This window comes from Agelaius tricolor, unplaced genomic scaffold (genome assembly GCF_023055355.1).
Source record: "Agelaius tricolor isolate 1412-34295 unplaced genomic scaffold, bAgeTri1.0.p SCAF_3, whole genome shotgun sequence".
NCBI classification, from domain to species: Eukaryota; Metazoa; Chordata; class Aves; order Passeriformes; family Icteridae; genus Agelaius; species Agelaius tricolor.
This window is the reverse complement of record NW_027269263.1, coordinates 56,487,627-56,507,488: the sequence shown is the minus strand read 5'-3', so window position 1 is coordinate 56,507,488 and position 19,862 is coordinate 56,487,627. Positions and strand designations below refer to the sequence as shown.

General features: G+C 42.4%; 1 protein-coding gene and 1 long non-coding RNA gene across 6 annotated transcripts in view; one reads left to right on the top strand and one right to left on the bottom strand.

The window, feature by feature from the left end:
- The window catches only part of SRPK2 (SRSF protein kinase 2), a 129,601-nt gene that overhangs the window by 3,074 nt on the left and 106,665 nt on the right, over window positions 1-19,862 (bottom strand). For 3 of the 5 annotated variants that reach the window (XM_071423948.1, XM_071423945.1, XM_071423949.1), the window contains 5 exons: window positions 16,171-16,271; window positions 15,972-16,079; window positions 6,190-6,259; window positions 5,380-5,472; window positions 4,855-4,947 (listed from right to left, as the gene is read on the bottom strand). In XM_071423948.1, the coding sequence (XP_071280049.1) occupies window positions 4,855-4,947; window positions 5,380-5,472; window positions 6,190-6,259; window positions 15,972-16,079; window positions 16,171-16,271 (465 nt within the window). The remainder of the gene's footprint in view (window positions 1-4,854; window positions 4,948-5,379; window positions 5,473-6,189; window positions 6,260-15,971; window positions 16,080-16,170; window positions 16,272-19,862) is intronic. The other 2 variants (XM_071423946.1, XM_071423947.1) reach the window with 2 other exon arrangements.
- On the top strand, window positions 6,445-6,875 carry LOC139588498 (uncharacterized). Its single transcript, XR_011678697.1, has 3 exons — window positions 6,445-6,555; window positions 6,603-6,698; window positions 6,746-6,875. It is a non-coding gene; the product is annotated as an uncharacterized lncRNA (long non-coding RNA).

Sequence of the window (19,862 nt, the reverse complement as noted above, 5' to 3'; positions counted from 1 at the left end):
CCCAGCCCCTCTGATCTCGGGACCAGCTGAAACACAAGGGCAGTTTTCTGCCAAATTTCTATACTCATAATGCAACCCATCCTGAGCATGTGTATAAGCCAGACAGGCTCCACTGGACACTGCAGAAAGCACTTGAGAGACCCCTGTGGTGCTTCTGCACTCAGCAGAGTGCTGGGGTCTCACCCAACAAGCTCACTTCACCACCTGGGGTGGGGCACCCAGGGCACACTGCCTGTGAGCCAAGTGGTTTTGTCAGTGTGGTGTTTGCCCCTGGCTGTAACCTACTGCCCATAAAATGCCATCTGACACCAGCTCACAGGCCAGAGCTCCTGCACATCCCTGTGGCAAGGGAAGCTCTGGGGCAGGAGAAGTAACCCAAGTCCATCTGACTGCCCCAGGCGCTGAACACCTCAGTGCAATGGATTAAAAGCCCCAGAGGCTCAGCAGGCCCTGTTTCTGCTGCCTCAGCCCTCAGCAGCAGGTCCTAGGCAGAGTGCAGTGCCTGAAAAAGCAGCTCTCCAGCTGCTGTCACAAAGTGCCCACAAGAGCAAGAGTGCAAACAATCCATCACCCACAAACTGCAGAAGAGTCCTGCTAGAAACAGCAGCTCACAGTGTGCTGCCTGCAGGGAGGAACAGCAGCAGAGGCCATGTTCTGGTTTGTGTGTGAACACTCATAGTGCAGGCAGGCCCCACCAGCACCCACAGACACAGAAGGCTCTGCTTTGGGCCCACAGCTGCTCCACACAACAGGAAGCACAGCACACTGGGAGCAGCATCTTCATTTCCAGGCTCACTCTCAGTCCTTTAAATCTTTGTGCAACCCTGGAACTTTACTGCTGAACATCTTACCTTTTGGAAGGTTTCCAAAAGAGAGCATTGGTGACTGCTTACAAGAACAGGTAGTATATTATGTAACAGGAATGCATAAAGTCAAATTACTGCCCAGAAGTGATAGAAAAATGACTTGTTACTGACTGCAAGCAAAAAATTACTAGGAAAAAAATCATGTCCATGGTTTCTGCAGCTCCCAGCATTCATTGCAAGGGCTGCTGTAATCATGTGCCAAATAAGGATCAGCTCTGAGGGAGGGTGGGTGTGTGTTCCCATCCAGCCCTGTCTTCATCTTTGCACTCACATTTTGTCATTTCCAGCATCTTTCCCCTCTCAGATCTGGTAAGGTAAGATTGCACAATGAGGCTCCTGTGCCACTGTGGAAGGAGAGCTCTGCTGTTTGAGTACTCCTCATTTGTGACTGCCCATGCTAAGGCCAGCACAGTGTCAGCAGTTTTTCTGCTGAGGAATAAACACTTTTAGCACTATGGCTGAAGTTTTCCACAAGAAATTCCATGCAGATTGTAAAAGCACTTAAGAAGACAGGATTCAGTAAAAAGAATCTGCATGGGGGCCACACCTAAACTAATGCTTCAGTTTTCAGTAAGGATCATGATGCTAACTATAGAAACAAAATAGGGTAAGTAAAAGACAATTAACACCACTTAAGTGGACACCAAGTCTTAGAAATAATTTTCATGTGAGTCCTTCTCATTTCCATCTAAAGTGTGAGAAGAGCACAGGAAATGGAGGTGTCTGCCAACTCATACTTCCACCTAGTTCAAGGTGTTTGTACCATGTAGCTGGAGGAGAGCAAGGCTGTGCCTATATTTAAGGGAGAAATTTAAAAAGCACAAGCCCCACCAGTCTGACACCATCTGTATTCAGGGCATTAGCATGAATTTTCAAAGTGCTAAAAATGTAATACTGAGAGCTTCCTCAGAGAAGCTCTTTATTTGGATTTTTGATAGTGAAGCACATAGGAGATAATCTGCAGAGGACAACAGAGTTGTCAGAGCTGTACAACTCCTGTTATCAAAGCAGAGGCAGCAATGATCCCTCTGAAAAAGGAAATGTTAAGCCAGAAGGAAATTACTAAAAAAAAGTCTCTGAAGGACCAGGAGAGAAAAATGCTATTTAAAGCTGTCTCTGCTGACCATAATACAAAAAAAATCCAGAGCTAGTCTATAAAATTTGTCAAAGACAAATTTAAGATGTGTCACCAGGCAAGAGGAGGATGGATTATGGAACAGTAAGTAAGCCATGGATGATGTGAAGAACTGGGGAAGCAGCAATGGGATATAATGGGATATAATCTGCTGCTACACATCCATGGCACGATCCCAAGAACCAGTTCCAGGACTGGTGGTGCAGTGGTGGAAGTGAGGAGCGTGCAGGGAGCCCTGCCTCCCTTCCAGGACATCACAGTGAGTGCTTCTCATGGCTCAGCTTCCAAAGGACAAAGCCAGCACCTGGCAGCATCTTGCACAGGTTTAGCTCACAAGGAAACAGGACTAGCAAATACCAGAAGAAAAACAGAAGGGACCATGGTCTAGGAATAACAAAAGGATTTTATGTTTCAATGCCAAAACATATTAATAATTTTTACAGTCAAAACAACTTCCATGGAACTCCCTGGAGTCCTTTACTGGGCTCAGTCAAAATGAGACTCTATAAAAATATGTGAGCATTTGTGTTATAGTATAAGAAGTACCTTAAAAATGCTTTTCCTCTTTTAAATGCATCTTCCAATTTGAATGTCTAAAACTGCTTCAGGCAATTACTGAGAAAGGACTTGATCCTCTAAACTCTAAGTTACTGGCACCTTTCTTTTTGTGCCTGGGACTTCAGTAGCACAACTCAGATGCTTAAAGCATCTCTCTGAGGTCACACTTGCTCATGGACAGGAGCAAAACTCAAACTAATTTTCACTCAAGACTGATGTTTTTGTAACAGGAGCTCAAACCAAGATTTCTAAGCCCACCTTTAGACCACAGTGAGAAATTCTCCCAAGAGCCTCAGGCCTGTACCACGAGGCTTCTGATCTCCAGTGCTCAAGCCACAAGCAGATGAGTACAAAATGCAGCAGCTTGCTGGTGAACTCTGCAGCCTCCCTCTCACACCCTGCCAGCCCACCACACACAAATCCCAGCTGGGGACAGCAGAGGCTGGCAGCCCTGGCGTGGCCAGGGAAAAGGAAAAGGGTGCCTGATGCAAAGATGCTCAAGGAAGCAGGACACTTGGCACCTCCTGTATTGTTCCACAAAACATGTCAGCTTCCCTAGCCTGCAACAGCAGAATCACTGTTGGCTATGATCTGAAAAAGCAGCTTGGTTTGTTACTCCTTTGCCTTGCATTTGAGATTCTCTGGTTTTAGCAGAAACAGGTGGGATCCAAGTCTACTTAACCTTCCACAGCAAACTTGCACTTTTATGTTGTGTGGTTGGTGAACCAAGCCTTTAATCCTACCTTAAGTCCCACCCTGAGGATGTAAGAGGCACCCCCAGTGCCTCTGAGGAATGTCACTGATGCTCAGGCCCTGGAGGACAACAGTGACACTCTGCAGTTGAAGATGCTCATGGAAGCACCAGAGCCTCTCCACATCATGGGAATTTTACAAACTGCCCTCTCCTGTGCACTGCCAACACTGCAGTTACTGAGTAGCTGCTAGGTCATTTTACAGCTCTGTCACATGATGAGAAAATGCCAACCTGTCTGCTGTAAGGTGGAAAGTAGGAATGTGAGATACATTCCAGCAGCTGCAATCCCTGACTGGAGGTGCTGCAGGGAATCTTGTGCCCAGCCCTTACTGCTTGATACATTTCCAGACCTGTGGGCCTGAGTTTGCACATCTCAGTTACCAGGAGATTGTTTGAAGCCCACTGACACAGGCCCCCTCTCTCTGCCAGAGGGGCAGCCAGCTCCTGAAGCTCATCACTGCCTGCTGTGCAGGGAGCCACTTCTTTTAAAGCCATCCTCTGCAAATTTCACTGCCTTTCCCCCAGCTCTTACATGGTGAGTGCTGGCAGACAGCAGGTCTGCCTTCAGCTTATCCACTGACTTCCTGATTATGTAAACCTCACTCCACACTCAGAAGCCGCATCAGCCTCCCCCAAAGGGCAGCTGCTCCCTCCTCGATCATCACTGCTGCCCTTCTCTGCACTGCAATGGCATTGGCAGCCTCCTTAAGGACATGGAGGCACAGGGAGCCCCTGCTGCATCAGGAATATCCAGCACAGAGCAGGAGGGAGGGTCAATCACTGCTGGGAAGGCACGGGAGGGTGAACCACTGATTGTGTTCAGCCCCACAACCCCGAGCTCCAGAGCTGCCAGCTCAGCCCTCGGACACCAACACCTCACTGCAGCTGCTGGGCAGGGCAATCCCCAGCTCTGTCAGCAGCAAAGTGCCCTCCCCAGCTGTGCTGAGAGCCATGGATGCTCCTGACAGACCCTGTCCCTGCACACAGCACAGGCTGTCTCATAAGCGAGGGGATGAACACCTGGGGCATCACCACATCCCCCACGAGTCAAACCCTGCCTTAAAGAGCAGCCTGGGCCAAGTTCCATTGGCTCTGCCTGCTCCCTGGGTGTGACAGCAGCCACACTCAGCTCAGTGCCCACTGCCCAGGTACTCCCTCCCTGCCTCTGCCATTCCTCACCAGTAGCACCTGCTGGACACCATTAGCTGGATCCAAAGCTGCTGGCAGATGAGTTTTCACCACGCTAGAAGCCATGCATCACTTGAGTCCTCACACTTACAGGAACATTAGACAACAGATTCACACAGACACTTGTTAACATCCACACTCTGCTGAGTACATCCCCAAATGAATTTGAAATGAAATACTGAAATGAACACCTCAAATTGGGGCTTTTCCCAGAAAGCCAAGTTTACATCACAGATCTTCTTTAGTAAGTGCTCTCCATTTAAATGGATCTATTTCTTCAGTACCCGTAAATGAACATATTCTCCTTTTGGATAGTATTATGCTTTAAATTAGTGTTGCATAAATACCGTTACCTTTTTTGGTGAAAAACTCCTTGGAATATTTCCCCAACATAGCGTATTTTCGAGGGATTTTTCCCAGCAGTTCAATGATCAATGCTATGTGGTCTGCATTGGAGAACATTGCCAGCAAAACAGAAACATACAACAGTTTAATCAGTACATTGCATGCACACACTAACACTGGCCCGGTACAGACAGAAATAGATTGATCCTGGTAAAAAACACTCGTGTGCACACTGCTCACTCAGTGGCTACTTTGGAAAGATGCTTTCAGCAAAACTTCCTTCTCAAAACAATGAGTGGCAGCTGCCACAAACAAGTTTTGCCATGTAATTTAAAACGTACCAATAGTTATTTTTCAGAACATTTGGGTAAAAAACAAAAACTGTCAGACATTCGTGGGAATTTTGCTTTTCCAAATGGAAAATTTTGTTGTGTGATTTCAGGAAATGCTCCTTGCTGGGACATGACAGAACCAGCAACAGCAATTCCACTTCTGTCTGCATCACGGCACCTTTCAAAAAGAAGAGGTACTACCTCTGCGATTGAAGAATTCCCGAGAATATTTTCCAGATAGAGCAAAGTGCCTTGGGATATTGCCTAGCAGCTCTATGATGTGTGCTATGTGGTCTATGAGGGAGAGAAAAAAAGGATACGGGAGTGGAAGGGGCAGGGAAAGGATGGGATAAAAAAGAAGAGGAAAGAAACTGGAATTAGTAAAAAATCAGAAATAGTTTCAAATCAACAATGTTTGCAGCAAATCCATGCAGAGGTTTCCAGGATCAGCAGAGCTCTGGCATCATTAGTAGCATTTAGGAACAATGAATGATGCCCACATTACCACTGCAAAGAGCATTTACAAGCAAACAAGCATGAAAATGGACAGGTATACAGATGGAAGCAGGAGTTAACTCTGATTTAAAAAAAAATAATTAGTAATTGCCTAATACAAATAAAAATACACAATGTAAACATTATTCCAGTGTCACTCTTGTAAAGAGAATAATAGAATAAAGTTCAAATTTGTCGTTTCTTTTCTAAACTAAAATGTTGTTATTTTCAATCAGGTTTCCACACATATGCAATCTTACAAGAAGGGTAGTTTAATTCCTTCAGGCAGTTGTTAAGTAGATGAATATCTGCAGAAGGCAGTTTTTGCCCACCCACTGCTAGTGGTGGAACTTAAAACTAAAAAGAAAAAAAATCATATTTATACTCTGAAAACAATGTGTATGAACAGTTCTACTCAAATACAAAACTTAAACCCCATTGTAAGCTCACTGGAAATTTAAGAGAAGGTGTATGAAAATACGAAGAAACTCTTACAATACCTCAAAAGAGTCATACCTTCATCCCTGGAATAGTCTTCACCAGAGTGTGGCTCAAACAAGTAATCTCCAGTCGCCAGCTCAAACGCCTACAACGCAACAGACACAGTCAGGGCTGCTGCAGAAATAACGCCTTCCATCGAGAGGTGTCAGCACAACATCACAGCCATCTCAGAAACCACAGGGAGTTCACACTCAAAGCTCCAGCCTATGACTGGATCTGAGACTGAGGAGCAGCCACTTACCTGGGGACATCATTCCTGCAGAGCAGCAGCAGCAGCAGCAACCCAGGCTCTGCTGAGAGCCCCACGTCCAGCCCCACATCCAGCCCCATGAGAGCCTGGGGCTGGAGCGTGCCCACCCCCAGGCACTGCTGCCCATGCAGGTGGGATGAAGGAAGGAGTCACACAGGCTGGAGTGCTGCCCATGCAGGTGGGATGAAGGAAGGAGTCACACAGGGCTGGAGTGCAGCCCATGCAGGTGGGATGAAGGAAGGAATCACACAGGGCTGGAGTGCAGCCCATGCAGGTGGGATGAAGGAAGGAATCACACAGGCTGGAGTGCAGCCCATGCAGGTGGGATGAAGGAAGGAATCACACAGGGCTGGAGTGCAGCCCCTCCCTGCAGCCCCTGGGGAGCCCTGGCAGTGCTGCCACGCTCAGAGCAGCTCCCGAGGGTCTGACAGTGCTGCACTGAGCCAGCCTTAAACACAGCCTCACCCACTCATGTGCAGTGTGGAGGCTGTGTCAACTACCTGAACACATCAGGTATTTCAAAATATAATAATAATATATATAGGTAATACAATATAATATATACAATAAGAGCTACACATGTATCTGATGGGTATTTACCTGTCAGGTTGCATGTTGGAGGCTGAACTAAGAAAGTCTGAATCACAAATAAAATCCATCTATGACTATAACTAATCACTTGAAATTAGCCAACAAAAAAATCTATTTATAGCTATAATTAATCACTTGAATTAGCTTCTTGGATGACTCTAAATCTGAAAGAGGTTTTTGAAATACTTCAATGGTGGGAGTAAATGGCAAGATAGATACTGATGGGGAATCCAGAACAGACACCAGGACATCAGATCCCCTCAGGGCAGGCAGTGCTTCCATGGGATGCTAGCCCTGTGTTAGGTGAGGGCAAAACTGATTTTCTCTGTATGGGTGTAATGAATATGAAAAGCTGCAAAGCTCTGAAGCACCTATGAGAGCCCCTACTTGTGCACAGACATGGATTCATCTGGGCTAATTTGTTAAACTAGTCTCTTTCAGCTCTGGCTCACCAATTGCCCAGGCAGCCACAGGAATCTAATTCCTTCCAGGTGGTTTACACATCAAACTATTTTCCATGTCCAAGACATGGGAAAACAACTGATCCAGAAAAGTATTCCAAAAATGAGGCAGAGCTTCCTAGCACAATGCTAGGATGGGATTCCACTCCATTAGAACATTTACTACAAAATACTTGTCTCCTGAAAATAGACACTTTTCTGTTCCAATTCACAAACTGGAGTTGTTAAATCACCTGTAAATTTAGCCTATTTATGAGCACTTGGCTTCTTCAAGCTGTGAACTGCAGTGTCATCCAAGTGGGCTACAGCCAACATAACTCACTGCAATCACACACAGCAGCCAAGAAAACAAGAACACCCCTTGCTGACATTTCTGCTGATCCTATGAACAGGCCTTTAACTTCTAAAGTTACTACCACTAATAAACAGCCATTCACTACGTTTATTAGCTCAGGATTGACAGTTTGCATTTTACAGCTGAAAAAAACTGGAATGACTTCATAAAATACCGGGTTTCTAAACTGAAATAAATGTTAAGAGCAGCCAGAAGTGATCACTGGGATAGATCTCTGAACACACCACAGAGAACACTGTTATTCTCCTGAGATGAGACAGAGAAGACCCAAGTGTCCTCTCTGTATCTCATGGCAATGTATTTATTCACAGGGAGAGCTGGACCAGCTTTCCCAGGAGAGCACCCACCAATGGGGCTGATTCCCAAGGACATTGAGGAACTCCCTGCTATTACAGACAGATCCCTGGAGAAGAATGGAAATGTAGCTGAATTTAGCCACAAGGGTAGATTACACAAGAATTTAGTTTCTGTCCATAAAATGAAGTATTAATAGCTCAATACATCTGTGTGGGACTAAAAAGATTAAACTGAAAAACTGTGAAAACTGTTTAGAGAGAAGCACAAGAGGTAAGCATGCTGCTGTGATATTCTGAATTTCAGATCAGTTTGTGTACTGCAAGAGCTGAAAATTCCCATAGATTTGGGATATTTTCTTTGTATACCACCTTCTCACTGAACAAAAACTACAGCTTCTGAAAATGACAATGATGCTTCTCTTTTCCTTTTTGTATAGTTCTGACTGCATGCCCAGGATGGGCTGGGGTCACAGCACTACACACATTTCATTTTCTGACTCTCCCTAAAGGACTCTAAGAACAAAACCACTTCTGACTCAGATGCACACAAGGACAGCCCAGAGGCAGGTGCTGTGGTATTTGCACTGATGGCTCTTAGCATCCATGGAAGACAATGTCTCACAGGTTCATCTGTGGCAGCCTGGCAGTATGCTCCCAGCTCCTTTCAGGACAGACTGGCTACACAGGGCAAGATAAATGAAATTAATTTGTCCTCATATAAAAAAGAATAAAACCCAGACCAGTGTTTTTATCAAAAAGAATCAGTGCTAAAGATACATTAATAAACACATAAAGAGCTTTAAGAAAGACAATCCCATGTCTGGATTGTATCAGAGTTTTCTGCTCTTTAAAGCACTCTCCAAAGGGGTGGTGCACTGGAAAGGCCAGGCTGTTATGGAGTAGGAGCCATGCAAGAGCAGATCTCTGCTGCTGCAGACTGAGAGCCACAGCTCTCACTGTGCAAGCACTGCTGCTCCGGGCTGCCTGGGCATCCTCAGCACTTACACACACTTTACACCCACCTGGAGGCACAGACAACCCCAGACCCCACAAGGGAGGTCACTGACACTCTGTGATGACACAAGGAGCCCCCGAGGGCAGCACAGTGACCACGGGTCTGCTCTGCCCAGCTGTGACCAGTCTGGGGCACCAGTGTGAGAGTGACCCTGTCCAAGTGTGGGAAGGTCAGGGAGGACCTGAGGCATTCCAGGGGCTGAGCAGAGGAGGCAGGAGGGGAGGCTGGCAGGGCTGGCTTTGCTCAGGTGGGAGAAGGGATTTAATTGCTGCACTCCACTGCCTGAGGGCAACAGTGGAGAAGAAAAAAGTTCAACTCTCCCCAGTGAAAGGACAACACAGGCAGCAAGATGGGAAATTCCAATCAAACACGAGGAAAAAAATTCTTTGGTGAGACTGCCTGAGCTGTCAAGCTGCTCAGAAAGGCTGTGGAAATGCCATTGTTACAGGTACATCCTGGGATATGTACCCCTCAACTGGACATGGCTCTGAGTGACCTCATCTACCTTTGAGAACAATCCTTCTTCAAGAAGGAGGCAGATACCAGGGATCACTTTAAACCTAAATTTGTCTATAATTTCCATGATGCTACAAACACAGACTATATTTACTTACTTTCCCTTTGAAAGTAATAACTTCTAAAAACAAGCTTCTTGACAGAAACTCCAACATTAAAATACCATGATTTTTTTACTTAATGTTGACATTTACCTCAAGATAAGTCAGCATTTCACTTATTATATGGAGATAAAAAATTAGATACATCACACTCAACATATGGCACAGAAGCCCAAGGCAACCATCCATCTTTACTGAGTGTTCTGGCAATTTCTACTTACCACTTTCCTAAGGTTCTCACAGAAAACCAGTCTAGACTGCTTTTCTCCATCTGCAGATGGTGAACCTTTCACAGAAATGGTTACACTGCTGTTTTATAGGCTCTGAAGAGGCTCTATTTCTTTCCTGCCACACGACTGTGTGTGAACCTAGCACAGCACAGAACTGGTGGCATCACCACATAATGGACCCATATCTAAACACACAATTGGAAATAGCTACATTTTCACTGTGTGACAGCTGTGCACTCAATCTGGTGATTGAAAAATGGATGCATGCCTAGGGAAAGCTCTCTGGGAGAGGACTGGAAGAACAATTCACTTGGACTGCATCAGCCTGCCTGAATTGAAGCCCCAGCTGAAAAAGAACAACAAGCTATAGGCCAGAATTATTATTTTGACAGATGAGATGCAGCTCTTGGCCAGAGCTTCTCCTACCCAGCTGAAATGAAGAGATGTGAATGTGAAGACTGTAACTGCTTTAGAAACGGGCTTGGTTTTAAGAACACTGTTCCACAGTGGGAGCATGGAAAGAAGATCAGAAAGTTTTCTGAGATACACACACCAGCTGACAGCTTGTCCTCCCATGGACATCTCCCCCTGAAGAGCCAGGCAGGGGGAAGAGTATGAAAGGCATTTTGCATTGTTAGTGCTTGGTAAGAAAGGCCAAATATACAAACCAGAGACTTGCATGGGATGCTTGCAAAGGAAACAGGATCACTTTATTTGCTGTACTCTGATCTTGGAATCATGCATATTGAGTGGCTGTTTTGGAAAGTCAGCTCCTCTGGGAAATCATTTTCTTTTGAGTGTTTCAGGTTGTCCACCCACCACCTTCAGAAAGGGTGTACAGCGAGTAATAACAGCATTCTGTACTGTATCTGCCTACTGAAAAATACGTGCATAGCAACTTCAGCTTTTGCTCCCCTCGAAACCACATCTCTGATTTTCAATTTTTCCTCAAAATACTGCTTCTGTGCAGACTGAGGCTTGTCATCACACCTTTGGTATGTGCCACTCACACATACTGACATGATGATACTCATGATCCCATGGAGACATGATCATTTTTTCCCTGCTTACAACAGTGAAGAGTAGTCAAGGACAGTTCCCTCTCCACTCTACATTGGAGAACAGCACACAAAGAAATAAACTGGGGGCACAAGCCTGCAAGGCACCCACAAGCACTAACATGTAGGTTTAATTTTAACAAAACTCAGGATATCCTGTTCATTCTCCATTCTGTTCCTCTGAGTTCTCTCACATGAACAGAAATGCCCACAAATAAACCCACAGTGCTGTAAACTTGCCTGCCTTGTAGTAGCACGTCCTTTGTTTTGAAAGCTCTTTGTCTGTCCCCTTTCCATCACACCTCACAGTGTTTTCTTTCATCATCTGTCTTCTCTTTGGGTAGATAAAATACCAAGTACAATTTTCACCTTCTCTGACTTCCTGCTGATCTCTGGCTGTCATCTGTTTGCTAGGTCTTATTACAAAGAGAGGATATTGCAGGAATCACAACCCTCCACAAAAGACACCTCAGAAAAGCGTTAAAAACTTAAAAAGCCTTGTTCATGTCCCAGCCTGTGACACAGTCACCTCTTCCCAGCAGCTCAAACCAAATGCAATGAACAAGTGAGATGATGAGATTCATCACTTCAGGTGCTTTTCCTGTCCCCAGTCCAAGGAGACTGGAACAAGGAAAAGCAGTGGAATCATGGTGCTTGCAGTCATTTCCAGAAGCAATACAAAAGGATGCTGTCTGCCAGTATAGCCCCCTTATCTTGCCAGGATTTCTTGGCAGCAGCAGTGGAGTCCTGTGTTCTGTGTTTTCTGGGATTTAGGAAATGCTAAATCACTCAGAGCCTGTTCAGTTGCTGCTCTAAAGAAAGCAACCTGCTCAATACTGGTAATGTGGAAATTCAAACCAATACAACTAAATCACCAAGAATGTTTTCAATCCTGTCAAAGGTATTGCTGCCTCCAAATCTATTCCCTTTTTTGGGTGAAAATGAGAGATGCATGTCCCTGCTGGCAGAATTTAATTAGGGCTTAAGTACAGGAGGGAACATCTTCTAGAATTTAGTAAATGTGGAGAGATTCCCAGTGTGTAGCTCTCCATGAGAGCAGCTGAGTATTCCACATAAACAGGCCACAATGTTAAAAGAAAAATAAAAGGGCACTGTACAATTTCCTTAACCAAACTTATGTGGGTCCAGCAAATGACAGCAACAATCATTCTAACCAAGATCACCAAAGTCTAGAGAAAAAAATGTTAAGTTACACTTTGTAGAATTCTTTGCCAAGCACTGAGCAAGCAAACAACTCCACTGAGGTCTGGAAAAGCCCACTGACATCCAACCTCTTCCACAGCACTTCATGCATGCACTGCACTGATATAAGCCTCCAAAGATATGCATCATCCTCCTTCTTCCCTTCCTTCCTTCCTTTGTTTTTTTCTGAGCAACTCTGCAACTCAGATCACCTGAGCAGAGAATTGGTACTGGTCTGAGGATATTCACACTCATCCTTTAAACCTGAAAGGATGATTAAAAGAAGTTTGGGGCACAAAAACTGGGCCATGCCAAACTATCTAAAATTAGAAGATTCAGCTCACAGGTTGCTGGCTTACAATGCTACTTATTCACTGACATAACACCAAGAAACAACACTGCAAGACTATTAGCACTGAGTTATTTTGCCCTCTTTTGCTGTTAGGGTAGAGCCCTTACATGGCTCTGATTACAAACACTCCCAGCACAATCACAATCCTGATTAGAAACTGGCTAGTCCCATACTAAAGTCAATACAAATAAATCAGGACTTTTCCTTCCTGGAAGCTGCATCAAAACCATCACACTCCTGGCTAGACAAAGCCATCCCAAACTAAGTGAGGCCAGGTAAGGAATGCTCTCCATTCAGACACAATGTACCATGCTCCAGAGATTCATAAGGGGATGTTCTGGAGGTTGCTGTGCACACAGGAACACACATGCTTTGCATGCTCAGGGCCTGCTTATCAGAGGCCTTGTTTAAACACCTCATCTTCATCCTTATTATTAAAGACTGTGTAAAATGCACTGGCAAAAAGTATGATGGAAAAAGACATTCTACGGCTGCTGAGATAAAAAACAATCTTCTGTGCTTAACACACTTCATGCCATAAATACAAGCCCATACAAGAACCAGCAGCTGGGCTACTCATGGTCAGTGCTACCTTCAGTGAGCAAGATTATTTCATTAGCAAGCAAAATGCAGTGAAAACTTTAGGCTCAAATGGAGATCTATAAAGCACAAGACCAAGTTAAGACCCCAGGTGAATCCTGGAACCAAGCATTACAAGTCATCCTTCATATAATCCAGGACACAAAGATTTGTGAGTTTTATATGCACACAAATCTGTGACACAGAAACCCTACAAATACTAAGTTCCAAGAAAGGCCTTTTTTGCCATTTTTTAAATGGAGATGTGAGCTAGAATATCTGACACAGTAGTGGAGACAAAATACATGGAGAAAATCCTCTACTTTGCCAGCTAAGCAGTGTTCATGTGTGCTTGGTGCTGTCACATTAGGTAAAGTATGGATGGATGGAAAAGTAATGGAAATACTGCTGGACCAGTCATTTTGCACAGCAGTGCTTCCAAAATGTCCCTAATGACTCAGGACTTGTACAAGCAAAGTTGCCTCTGCTCTCCTTTGGGAGTCCTGGACATCAAGGCTAACAGGGTATCTAAGCTGTATTTTGGCTGAAAATAAACACCACCTGCTCCAGCAGACAATCCCTTTGCAAACACAGTAAACATGGAACAGAGGGAATTAAATATGAAACAAGAGCAAGATAATCTAGAAGGGCATTTTCTGAATCAAATCCAGGTACAACAAGGAAACCAAACTTGAGAAAGCAAGTAGAGGCATTAAAACACTTTGGCACTTCACAGTCCTTGACTGCCTTAGGGACTGGAGAGGTTCACATCATAATTTCCAAAGACAGCCTAAATAAATTTGGGAGTTTGCAGTTCCACATCAGGAATGCTTTCCTGGCTGTTAATCTCTATTACAAGTCCTCTGCAGAAAGAGGTATTAAGGCCTCCAAGGCAATCCCTACCTCAGAGCTGTTTTCCATCTGATAGAGGATCAGCATCCCCAATGCTCTGACCCATTTTCTCAGCCACACAGCAATGCAAACAGATTCTAGGTTTTTTTAAATGATGAATTTTTCTACAAGCTTGAGAGGCTGCTCTCTGTTTTTTACACAACTATACCATGATGACAATTGTATTCAACAATTGTATGTAAGTGCTGTAATGTTCTAAAATGTCTAGGGCATTTCTTAAGGGCAAAAACCTAAAGACTGTGACAGAAGACAGAATTACAGCACTTCTGCCTCAAATGCTTTACTATATGCAAGGCTTACATAACAAAAAAGCAGAAGTACATTTTTCTCTTTAAAATAATGAGATTTCATACATAATTGTGAATCTGAGCTAAGGTACCTCCAGTGGCAGTGATGCTTTAGGCCTTTTTCTTTCCCTGAGTTTGAAGAAAGCAGGAATACTTATATAACATGGAGGAGACGCTGTAATAGGCTGGGCAACCCCAAGTATTGCAAAAATATTACATTGCTTAGATGTGATATTGCTATTTAGTACCCAACTATCTTTAAATACAGTTCTAGGTAGACCTCAGACTCCTTTATGTCTTTAGCTACAAGACTAAAAGACTATGTAAGACTATAAAATTAGCAGTGATAGGTACAACATAAAGATGAATACAGGGCATCCAATACAATAAAAGGTTATCAAGTTCAACTGAGCTTCACAAAATACTAGATAAAAGAAAAAAGTCTCTATAATGATTTTGTAGTTAGTTAAGAGAAGAATAACTTAAGGAATTAAAGAACAAATTGTGGAATATTTTATAAGCTTTGTTTTCAATGTAATAGAAAAACTCCATTTTGTCCCCAAATAGAAGAATAATTTTGGAAATGGATGGGTTTGCTGTGTACTAAAGAAAAAGCTAGTATTAAACTCCAGAGCAGACATCCTTTAATTTCACTTATGGGTTAGCTACTTCCAACACATGGCTTGCTGAACTTATAATATCTGTAGGATTCTATGTTCCTTTCAATCCTCCTCCTCCTCTCCCTCCGAGCTGTGCCATTCTTCTCATCACCCACACATGCAAACTGTGTCTAGTATTTGAGTCTTCTCCTCCTCCTCCTCCTCACACACTTACTCTTATCAGACATGTATTTGTAAAATATAAAGATTTTATTAAGTTTTCACTTTTAAAATAGGCAAAGGTATATCTACTTTTTTTTGGATGTACATACTATCTTAAATGAGGAGATGCATGCAGCTTGTTCATCCTCAAAGAGTTATTAGGGTGTTTCAGAAAGCTGCATGAGTTTTCACTTTTTCTGTTCTATAAAGACTCTTAAAAAGCTGTAATTCCAGTTGTGTTAAAACTAATTCCACAGAATGTTACCACATATTTTACGCCAATAAACTGAATTCCTTCTCTTGAAAGTTTAGAGCCAAGCCTAATCCAACCCATGTTTTCACTGCATTTGGCACCAATTTAAAGTATTTCCCTATTTTACTACTTCACACAAGAAAAGGGAATGCAATCACAGCTAGCAGTAGCCCAGGTTCTAAGATTGGAATGAAACAAACAGTTGCACTTTGGCAGTTCCATTTTGTCACTCAGAATAGACATATATTTTTTCTCTAAACTTGCATGTTTACGGCTACAAGTTTAAAATGCATCACATGAAAATCAGATGTGTTCTCCAAAATATTTCCTTTTGATTAAGGAGGCTTGAAAAATTGAAAGAAAGGGAAGAAATCATCAGCAGCTATCTGATACAGCATCATTTATGATAATGTATTTGTGTCAAAACATCAAAAACATCCCCATCAGGTTTCCTCACTAAATAAACAATTGTTTTAGGAGCTTTACTCTTGTAAAATACACATTGCATTGTTCTTACCATACATGCTGTACTCCAGATATCAGCAGGTGTACTGTAACCTGCTCCTATTAAAACCTCTATGGATCTGTACTGTCTTGTCTGGATGTCTTCTGTGAAGTGTTTGTGCTAAAATAGAAAGAACCACATTAATGGGAAAAAAGGACTATAAAAAGACCTGTTCTAAATAGAACAGCTAAAATGATGTAGTTACACTTACCACCCAGCAGGCATTCCCCAGGTCAGCAATTTTAACTCTAATTTTATCTGCATTTCTTGGGTCCAGTGGATTCACCAGTAAGTCAGCAGCACGAGTTTTTGCTAACACAAGCAAAATGCAGAATAGTTAGAATGTTAAGCCCACTATTCATTATCTCTAAGCACTTTTGCCTTGACACTTTGTTCAGTGTTGTCATACACTGAATACATGAAAATAATTTGCTGAATGTAACAAGAAATTAAAGCAACATAAATAGGATTTCTTCCCTTGATTTCTAAATATCCTTATACATTTCAAGTGCAAATTTTCTGCATTTTTTAGCTGCCAAATGACTATTACTACAATAACCAGAGGAACTTCTAAGAAAAACCAGTGTATGTTTCCAGGAACAGATTCAGACAGAAAATGTGAAAACTCAGACTCCAAGAACTCACCCACTACACACATGAAAGATATGTTCTTGGAACAGTTTGGTTGAGAAAATAAATCCTGCAGTTCCATGCCTGGCTACAATAAATAAAATCTGGCTGAATTCTTCCCTTTTTTTTGGTAAACCTATCCCAAGGGGTAAAAGACTCACCAAAATCTGGCTAATTTGAGAGCCTAGGGGGCTGTCATGCTTTTCACTAAGAATTCAGCATTCAAAGTCCTCTGAAGGTCCTATTTGCATCAATTATGATCCAGACTAAAAAGGCAGAACTTTGATTAATCTTGCAATCTTTAGAGCCTCTTGGGACACTGAAACCTTAACACCACCAGCAGAGGTGCTGCTTTTCTCTGTTTTGAAATTCCACCTGCTAGGTCCTAAACTGGGAAGAAAGCAGATGACTTGAAGGCAGAAGACAGAAGCAGGTATCACAAATCACAGGGAAACACAGGACTGGGTTTCTATTTCCTTGTCCCAAAGCTACAAGGTGTAAATTGGAAACTGAAGGTAAGATTAGAAAGAGGTACTAGATCTAAACATCCAAACAGCACTTGTGGCTGCAGTGACCTGATAAACTGAGAAAGCCTTGGAAGGGGAAAACACACCAGACATGGGACAAGGACCAGAAATACTGGATGTCTAATGGAGAATTAGGAGTGACTGAGATCAGATGGAGATCTTCAACTGCTGGCACAGGAAGCCTGAATGGGTCATCAGAGCACTGAATTTTAGTCAACCAGAAAAGAAAGTGGCAGGGTCCACCAGAGGAGAGAGGGAATGAAAATACAGGAGTAAATAGCAGAAGGGAGAGGGGGCAGTGACCTCAACAAACAGCCCTCTAAAAAAGCTGGAATGGAGTCCAAGACTCAAGTTTATAAAAAGCATCAACAGAAGGAGAGAAGTAAAACACTTAAAAGATAGGAACTACTAAGACTAGTAAGCTTAATACTAAAGTCTCCCCTTAAAAACATGCTGCATAGTATAGTGCAATTTTTTTAACACAATCATATGCATTACTGAAGAAAAAACAGGACCTTCCTCAGTTCAGTAGTCTTAGAAAAGAAAAGAAAGGAAAAGAAAGGAAAAGAAAGGAAAAGAAAAGAAAGGAAAAGAAAGGAAAGGAAAGGAAAAGAAAGGAAAGGAAAGGAAAGGAAAGGAAAGGAAAGGAAAGGAAAGGAAAGGAAAGGAAAGGAAAGGAAAGGAAAGGAAAGGAAAGGAAAGGAAAGGAAAGGAAAGGAAAGGAAAGGAAAGGAAAGGAAAGGAAAAGAAAAGAAAAGAAAAGAAAAGAAAAGAAAAGAAAAGAAAAGAAAAGAAAAGAAAAGAAAAGAAAAGAAAAGAAAAGAAAAGAAAAGAAAAGAAAAGAAAAGAAAAGAAAGATAATCCTGGATAAATCCTTCCCACACGTGTTGTTGAAGGACTGCAGTAAATAAAGTTAAATGAAGAGGGGAAAAAAGCCCCATGACTAAGACATCTGAATATGGCATTATGCAACAGCTTTCTTCAACCTTTTCCTAAGAGAAAGACCTGAGCAGGCAATAGGGAAGTGCCTACACTTTTGTGTTTTTCCAAAAACTTGTGATGCTTAAATCCTGTCTCTTCTTGGATTCTGTATTTGACAAACACAGATCATTTACAACTGAAAAGTGAAGTCAGAGTAAGTGTATTTTCCAGAAAGTACTCACAAAAAAGCATCCAAATAAGTTTAACCTTTGCACAAAATTAGTGAACACTTCTGTGTCCTAGTTCCATAAAAACTAAGAAATATCACCTTAATTCTCACAATCTCAGCATGACAATGTACTTAGCAAATATTCAAACACTGGAAAGAGGAGGAGGAGAGTCGTGAGGAAATTACAAATCTATCTTCAGGGCATTTGGTCATGAAGTGAAAACTTGAGAAAATAAAAATCTGCTCATCCACTAAACACAAATTGGTTTGTGCACCAAATAAAGCAAGAACCCCAAAAAAATGAGACCATGCCACTTAACAATGCATAGCAATGCCTAGAGAAAGAGAACAAATAAAAGTCTACTTCAGTACAATAAAAGGAGAATAAAGATATGATGAAAAATTATGTAGCACCATTTAAAAATATTAAATAGCCTCTAACTCCTGTATGCATCTTTCTAAACACCTTCATCCATTTTATTACTGTTATACTCAATGTTATTATTGATGCCATTAATATCTCTAACATTCAGCTTTTCCCCTTTCTTCAAAAAAGTCAACTATCACTGAATTTACTGTCTGTCTTCTTCCTTTGCAGGAAAGGTGTGAGAACTGATGGGATAACATGGAGGAGGAACACAGTAGGTATTTTCTCCAGCTATGGAGGTAAGCTGTTTCCAAGAGGACAGAGGCAGCTTTAATCTCTGGTGACATGAGGATCTTACCACCCCAAGAAAACAGCAGTGGAGTCTTTCTGCCTATATACAGCAGGCAGAACAAAAGAAACTACCAGACATCTAGGAACCTCCTCTGTATTGTTTCAGGGACTTAAGAGTGTAAGGAGATGGACTAAAGTCTTATTTGCCTGGATCTTCCAGAAATGCAGCTCTACTGAGCTGTATTTTATTTCATATTTCTTGCCTTACCTGTCAGACCCTGTAATAACCTGTGTGAATTGCTCTTCTAAAGTCTTAAACCAAGAAATACACCTGACTGCATTTTTCAATGCAGCTCCAATTCATCTGTGACAATGCTGACAGCAGGCTTGGTGATCTTCTCCCTAAGCTCCCATTTTCTTCTATCTGCTCACAGATTTAGACTCTCAGTATTTTCTTTATTAAAGCTGAAACCCATATATTTATAATTTAACCACTGGCACTATAAATAAGATCCATGTGTAATATCCTGAAGCTATTTAATTCAATGGCAAAAAATCCAGCTCTTTGCAATGACACCAAGATTTCACCTTCCATGTCTTCAAATGGATTTACAGGCAAAAGTTCTGGACTGATGGCCAGAATTTAAATGTCCAAACCCATGCTGAATATAGAAACACCATAATGAGTTGAGGGTTGGCAACATGCCCTGCTGAGTATTAATAAAAGGTTAAAACAGGAACTGTTTGACACAGAAAGAACAATTAATGAATGAAAACACAGGATAATACAGAATTTTTCAATATGACTGAGAAAAGATGTGACAAGAAGTAACAGAAGCTGCAGCCAGACAAGCTCAAACTTGCTACAATTCCTCTAAAACAATTCAGAGTACCAAGCAGTGGAACACGCTTCAATCACACTAGATTATAATTTCATT